At 44.5% G+C, this 7,792-nt stretch overlaps 1 protein-coding gene across 2 annotated transcripts; it reads left to right on the top strand.

The window, feature by feature from the left end:
* The first annotated feature begins 50 nt into the window (after positions 1 to 50).
* On the top strand, positions 51 to 3,627 carry COX14 (cytochrome c oxidase assembly factor COX14). 2 transcript variants are annotated; one of them, XM_019724607.2, is made up of 2 exons: positions 51 to 163; positions 3,222 to 3,627. In XM_019724607.2, the coding sequence occupies exon 2, from the start codon at positions 3,230 to 3,232 to the stop codon at positions 3,401 to 3,403; it is 174 nt and encodes a 57-aa protein (XP_019580166.1). In that variant the 5' UTR covers positions 51 to 163; positions 3,222 to 3,229; the 3' UTR covers positions 3,404 to 3,627. The 2 variants fall into 2 exon arrangements, with proteins under 2 accessions (XP_019580166.1, XP_019580167.1); XM_019724608.2 differs by lacking the exon at positions 51 to 163 and adding an exon at positions 191 to 360.
* Positions 3,628 to 7,792: the final 4,165 nt, after the last annotated feature.

Genomic DNA, 7,792 nt, shown 5'->3' with positions numbered 1-7,792 from the left:
GAGAGGAAGTCTTGTCTGAGGATGCGTAGTGATTGCCCCGGAAGTCGGCAGTTCAGGCAACCAGCCGGAGTTACGGAGGGCGCTGGCTCGCGCTCCAGTGGGCGGAGTTGCGCTTGTCCGGCGCACCGTGCACGCTCTCGCCTTGGGAACCGAATCCTAGAGGGTAAGCGGTGCTAGTGGGAAGGAGAAAGGGTGGCTCACCAATAGCGTCTCTGCGTCTAGGGTTGTTCCTGGGCTTCTACCCTCACGTGCCAGGTCGTGGGTGCTGCATCTGGCTGCGCTAAGAAGTTGTGTAGACTGTGGTTGCGAGACGCTACCTGCGGAGGCCTCGGTTAGACGGGAGGGAGCTGCAGCATCCAGGTACGCCGTCTGCTGGGCCCGGGCAAGGGCCACTTGGCCGCAGAGGCGCGCCTGCTTGGGCCGGCGTTTGCTTACGGCATCCTCTCATGCGCCGGGCTTCGGGCTGGCCTTGGTGCCCTGGAGGTCACCGGTTATCCTGCGCCGCGGACCGCAAGCCGCGATTTGCACTGCTTCTAGCCCAACAAGCTCCGTGCAGCCGTAGGTTTCAGTCAAACCTTAACTCCAGCCGGGCGTCTCGACCCTCCACGCTTTGGCTCCAGAAGCCCTGACCTTGGGGGTCAGGGTTCATGGGCCCCCTGGGGCCCTGGCCAAGAATCCGCTTTATACTTAACGCCTGTTTCAGTTCAGTGCACCACATTAACTTCTACGCTACGTTGACCTGTGACCTAGTCACCCATTATCATCCACTGATCCCTTCTGACCAGTCTTTGTAGTAGTGGTTCCCAATTTTCATTCTGGCCCAACACATCTGAAAGATACAGCACACCTCCACCAGTGGCAGTGACTTGACACAGCAGTGATTTTCAACCAGGAAGGGGGGGGTGTTAAATGCAAAAGCCCCCCAGATGTTTCTGGAATTTCCTACCTGCCTTCTTTCCTTAATTGTTTTGGTCCCTCATACTGGCGTTCTCTTGGCCTCTCTCACTGGTCTTATCCTCTGCTTTGGTGTCATTTGTTACCTCGATCTGTCTCTGGCCCGATTTACACATCCATCTGCCAGGTAGACATCGTCACGTGCATGCTGTGTTGAGCAGCATAATTTTAACGTGCCCAAACCCAACTCGTGATTCTCTTGACTGATAATGCCATCACCACCCCAGTGACACACACCTATTTCTTCTCGTTTCTTATTTCTATTAACAGTATCCCAATCCACAGTTTCCTTACTTGCTGCCTTGGAGATATTTTCAGCTTTGCCTTAATCCATTCAGTTAATACATCTTCGAGCTTGAGCATCTGTCTTCTCCTTTGCTCCTGCCCTGCCTTAGTTCAGGGTCTGTGAAGAGTTTTTGGTAATTTGAAAATAGGAAATATCTTAGGTTAGATTAGACAAAGAGAAGGAAATGAGGTTCTAGACAAAAATTATGTCTATTAGAAAGTCTTCTGTTACTTTTCTAGCCAAGTCACTCTTCTGCACCATCCTGTTTCTTTGTTGACTGGTGAATGCTTCCAGGCTTCTCCTTCAGCCCTCGAAGAGGTGATCCTAAAACTGGTTAGCATCTGGCCAGGGCAATGGAAGATAGGAGAAAGACGTGAAGGGGAGGTTGAAGGTCTGCAAGTCTCATTGGAGGGAGCTTGCTTACTACCTTAGTATCCTGCTGTGTGTGTGTGTGTGTGTGTGTGTGTGTGTGTGTGTGTGTGTGTACACGTTTCCTTCAGTGTCTCATAGCTTGGGGTCCTTTCAGACCTCAGATAAGCGGAACACAACTCTTTCTCATCTTGAACCTGTGCCATTTGGTTTTCTTCCTCTGACCTTATTTAAAGTCACGTTGCATAGTCACTTGAAATTATAATTCAAGGAAGTTATGCCTCATCTCAGCTTGGGGTCCACCCTCAAGGACTGGCTCAAAAGCAATGTCCAGCCCATAGCACTCATTTGGAGAAGCATTTATGTCTCACCCTACCCCCAACTCTCTAAGCCAGCTAATCCCGACCCTTTGAGCCAGCTAATGCTGCGCTTGTCCTCTTCCAAATTCTTGACCTTTTATTATTATTATTATTATTATTATTATTAGTTTCAGGTGTACAAAACAATGTAATAGTTAGACATTTCTCCCCTCACAAAGTGATGACCCTCCTCCCCCAATCTATTGCTCCTCTGACATCGTATGTAGCTGTTACAATTCCATTGACACTATTCCCTATGCTGTACTCCATGTCCCGTGACTATATATATATTAAATTATAGTTGACATTCAATATTATTCAGCTTCAGCTTCAGGTGTGCAGTGCAGTGGTCAGGCACCAAATTCTTGACTTTTAAGAAACCTGTTTTCTACTAATTTCAGTCTTTTAATTTCAGTTCCCTCAATGGACAGGAGTCTAAGAACACATTCATAGTCCCAATTTGAGGAACATTTTGTTCAGGATTAGAGATTGTCATTGCTAAACTTTCTCTTACTCCCTGAGAATATCCAGGGAATAGTTAAATTTAGATGTAATATAGCGCATGCAAATCTGTTAACAATTTGCTGGAGACTCAGTAAATTCCTTTTTAGCCCTTGGGATAGGTTCTTGGTGTTGTGTTTGGAACTTAGAGTTAATGCTATAGGGGTTAAGTATAATTGAAACAATATAAAGGTACTGTTGGCACTATTTCAGGTATATTATGGCTTTAACAGGTGCTTGAGGGCAAACCTGGGAACCTAACCACCATGAATAAGATTGTTTTTATGGGAAAATAAATTGGATATTGCCTAGAAGGTTCCCATTTGATCCTCCTACAGAGAATAATTTACTGCTAATGTTTAATCCCTGGCTACCTCCTACTAGCCAGAAAAACTGGATGCAAGCTTAAAGTCGTGTACCAGTTAACATTTCTGGGCGGTCCTATCAGTCACTTCTTTCCACAAACATCCACAAACATGGAGGGCCAGGTGTTAGCTATGAGGTCATTCGCTGCACCTGATTCCAGCTGTGTTTCTGTGGCTCGTATGCAGACTTTATTTGCCCTTTTGAATCTTAGCATAATTCCCACACATTGTCTTTCGGTATGAGACTCGGCATATGTGGAGGGGCCATGCAGAACAGAGTGTACATAGACTAAGCAGGATGCAGAAGTTATGGAATGGCCTTAAACAGGGAAGTGGGCTGGGCAGATGAGGTGTTTCCTCAGGTCTAAATCCACTCTGTTTTTGTAGGGGACAACATGCCTACTGGCAAGCAACTAGCTGACATTGGCTACAAGACCTTCTCCGCCTCCATGATGCTGCTCACTGTGTATGGGGGCTACCTCTGCAGTGTCCGAGCCTACCGCTATTTCCAGCGGCGCAGCTCCCGGCGCCAGGCTGCAGAAGAACAGAAGACCTCAGGAGTCCTGTAGAACTGGGGCTTTTTTCCTGACCAGAGAGGCCTGAGGCATTGTGGTGGAAAGACCTCGCCTACAATCATATCCCAGTCAAGAGAACTAGGGCCTTCATGGTTTTCCAACCCTGCTGAGAAAAAGTGCCCGTGTTTTCTCTGGAACTGCCAGTTTGGGGAGGCTGTCACATCATAACAGGAGTGGGGGGAAGGCACACCTACAGACATTAAATATTTTGCCCTGTCTCTGTCTTGGTGTTTCTGTTTACTTAGATAGGTTGTGGACCACAGAGGGGCCTTGACTGCCAGTTTTCTAAACTATCCAGAACCTACTCATGTGTTTCCCCTATTTTAGTTAATGGCACTATCATCCAAGTCATAAATATGGGAGATTAGATTATTCCCTGTCCTCCCCACCAAGCAGTTGTCTTTACTAATTGTTCCCACTTAAACATCATGTAGTCAGTTTTTCCCTTGTTTCTTGCTTATACTTTTGTAGAAGGCTATTAGTGGTCTTCGTCCAGGCTTCACCTCATCAGATTTATTCGCTGTGTGGCTTTCAGAGACATCTATGTGGACCAAATTTGATGTGGCACTCCCCTGTTTTAGATCCCCTCTGAAGCCCAACCATAGACAATAGGTTAAGAATCTAGGGCCTATAGAGTCAAGTCCAAGACCCCTTAGTGTGGCATACGAGGTCCTGAAGACCTGGCCCATCTTACGTTCCAGGAATAGGAAAATGCCTGGAGGGTTACATACTGTTTTTTGTTTTCACACGTGTTCATGTTTTCTGTCTGATAGAACATCCTCTCTACCCCCTTCTCCCTTTTTCCAAAAAGATTTCTGTGACCCTTCACCCTCCCATGCTGGGCTAAGTGTCTGTACAAGATAGTACTTTTTGGGGCCGGCCCAGTGGCTCAGGCGGTTGGAGCTCCGTGTTCCTAACTCCAAAGGCTGCCGGTTCGATTCCCACATGGGCCAGTGGGCTCTCAACCACAAGGTTGCCAGTTCAATTCCTTGAGTCCCGCAAGGGATGGTGGGCAGCACCCCCTGCAACTAGCAACCACAACCGCAACTGGTCCTGGAGCTAAGCTGCGAAGCTGCACCCTCCACAACTAAGAATGAAAGGACAACAACTTAAATGGAAAAAAGTCCTGGAAGTACACACTGTTCCCCAATAAAATCTTTTTAAAAAAAGATAATACTTTTCCTCTTAAAAAAAACCTTCAAAAACACAAGTAACTAAGACAATTTTGAAAAGAAACAAAGAAGATGGGTTGAGCCTACCAGATATCAAGATATAGTAGAAAGCTAAAGTAATCTAAATGTTGGGGTATTAGTGCAGGGGTAGACAAAGAAACGTATCAGTGTATATGTGAGAAATTGCATAGGATAGAGGAGACTCACAAACGTGGAGAAAACCATACTGTTGTTATGGATACATGTGTGATTGTAAAACTTTAAAAAGCGTATAAAAATGGATTGAAAGGACACACCAAACTTACAATATTAGTTATATTGGGGGGTGAGGTGAGGTAGAGGAGGGCAGAGGTTAAAGGAGTCATAAATGAAAACTTTCTGCTACTCAAAACACTTCAGATATCAAATGTGCAAGCTTTTCCCACACCCAGCAATTCTCAACTCTGGACACCGAGTGTTCTACAATTCCGCCACTGGCTACCCAGGGTTAGTGCTAACGCCACAGGTTAAGGGCCAGTCCCACAAGACGGCCCCCTACTTCAGATGACTATCACTAGTAGTGGGTTCCTAGGTTACCCACATTCCTGCCTGAGTTGGCTGCAAATTGGTGCCTACAGCCTCCTTAGGTTTGATAATTTGCCATAATGGCTCACAGAATTGAACTCAGGGAAACACTTTATTTACTAGTACTGGTTATAAAGGATACCACTCAGGAACAGCCGAATGGAAGAGATGCAATAGGGCAAGGTACAGGGCACATCACCCTATCAGCAACTCAATATATTCAACCCTGAAGCTCTCCAAACCCCATTTTCAGGGTTTTTATGGAGGTTCTATTACATAAGCATGATTGATTAAATTATTGGCCACAGGTGATTAGCTCAATCCTTAGCCGCTCTCCCCTCCCTGGAGGTCTGATGGGGCTGAAAATTCCAATCTTCTAGTCAGGCCTTGGTCTGGTTCCTCTGGAAACCAAGTCTCATTCTGAAACTATCCAGGGGACCAACCAGAGTCACCTCATTAGCATACAAAATGACAACACAGGACATTGCAAAGGTCTTAAAAGCTCTTTGCCAAAAACCTGGGATGAAGACCAAATACTTATCAGCTGAGGAGTTAATTAAGCAGGTTAATGTGAATGGGCCTCACCCAGTTAGTTGAAGGCCTTATGAGCAAAGACCTAGGAGAGTTCCCAAAGAGGGAATTCTGCATCAAAACTAACAGAAACCCTGCCTGTTTCCAGCCTGTAGATCGCGGACTGCAACATCAACTCTTACCTGAATTTCCAGCCTGCCACCTGCTCTTACACATTTCAGACTTGCTAATCCCTACAATGTGGGAGCCAATTCCTTAAAATAAATCACTCATTCTCGCTCCCTGTCTAACTTACTGGTTCTGTTTCTCTGGAGAACTCTGACTAACAGAGCAGATAATGCCCGTGTGTACCTGTCCAGTCTTGTCTCCTGGCCTAGGTTCCAGTACACTCCTACCTCAATGGTCTTAACAGTCATTTTCACTTGTAGCGCCTACTGTCATTTCAAATACAGCTTGTCAAAACCTAAACTCAAGCAGTTGTTCAGCATTTCCTTAGCATGAACTGTATATAATGAATAGACAAATTTGCTGTCAAATTAAAATGAACATAATCAAGTTCATTTGGTTATTACACAAAATATCTAACTGAATTTCCCCATTAAAAGACAAAATCTAATTGAGCTAAAAAAAAAAAAAAAACCCACAAGTTCAAGTCGTATAGTTTCTAATAAACATCAAATAAATCTCTTAGTAGAACCATGTTGCTGATAAAAAGTTTAGTATTGTTTCCTAAATGGCTTTCAGAGAGCAGTCACTTTGAGTGAAGGCAGATCCCAAATCTGTTTTTCTTTTTTTTTTTTGAGAATTTTTATGAGTTTATTTGAGCTAAACTGACAATTGCCAGGAAGCAAAATCTCAATGAATTGAGAAAAGGCTCCTCTGCTTTTTTTTATCGGCCTACTAGGGCTGTGGTTAAACTCTTGGTGAGGCCTGCCCTAGAAGAGAGACCTTACAAAACTAGAAGAAAAGCAACTATATGCAGATGGCTGAGGTGACAGTGGTACAGACGACCTTAGTATGTGTCCTTAGTATGTAACTACTATGTATTGGCCTATGCCAGTTCATAGGCCCTTTATAAAGCCATTTCCTGTACCTGTTCTATGATCAAGTCCCAAGTCCTAGGATAATCCTCTCTACGACAGATTTTATGAGACTAATTTTGCTGCTTTAAACCTTTGGGGGCTCCCACGACCATCTAAACTTTAACTCTTCTGCATCATAGTCAAGATTCTTCACAATCTGGCCCCAAACCATCTTCTTACTCTCATCTCCTGCCAGTTCGATCAAACTCCAACAGATTACAATTCCCTGGAAGTGTCAGGTACTTTTTATGTTAAAAAAAATAAAAATTATGAATTATTCCAAATTTATTGGAGGGCACCAAAAATAAACTCATCTCACATCCTCCATCCCCACAGATATAAACACATCCTTCAGTAGCTGTGTTTCTGTGCTTTTGCTATAGAAGGACCCTTAATATTATTTTGGGGTTAAGAAAGTAATGTTAATTCCATCAAACGAGACATAGTCATTTGCAACTTGCCTTTTTCACTCAACATTATGTTTCTGATACTTACACACTGTGCTGGTTAATTTTGTGTTAACTTGCCTGGGCTACTGAGTGCCCAGATTAGTGGTTAAACAGTATTCCTGGTGCATCTGTGAGGGTGGTTGCGGATGAGATTAACATTTGAATCTGTAGATGGAATAAAGCAGATGGCCCGCCCCAATGTGGTTGGGCCTCATCCAATCCACTGACAGCCTGAATAGAACAGAAAATTCTCTCTCCACTTGACTGTCTTCAACCTGGGAGACTGTGGTCTTCCTCTGCCTCCAGACTCAGACTGCACTTAACACCATCAGCTCTCCTGCTTGTCAGGCCTATGGACTCGGAACTACACATTCAGCTCTCCTGGGTCTCCAGCTTACTGACTGCAGATCCTAGGGTTTCTCAGCCTCCATAACCATGTGAGCCAGTTCCCTATAATAAATCTTTTTAAAAAAACTTTATTTTAAATACATATGTATGTGAGCCTACAATTGTGTATGCACACACATACATCAACGAATGGGTCATTTCCACCTTTTTACCTCTTATAAATAGTAATGCAGTGAG

This window comes from Rhinolophus sinicus, linkage group LG02 (assembly GCF_036562045.2).
Source record: "Rhinolophus sinicus isolate RSC01 linkage group LG02, ASM3656204v1, whole genome shotgun sequence".
Taxonomy (NCBI): Eukaryota; Metazoa; Chordata; class Mammalia; order Chiroptera; family Rhinolophidae; genus Rhinolophus; species Rhinolophus sinicus.
This window is presented reverse-complemented; position numbering and strand designations above follow the sequence as displayed.

Bases quoted from the DNA above. Each gene is read 5' to 3' on its own strand.
- COX14 (XM_019724607.2), top strand. From the start codon at position 3,230: ATGCCTACTGGCAAGCAACTAGCTGACATTGGCTACAAGACCTTCTCC.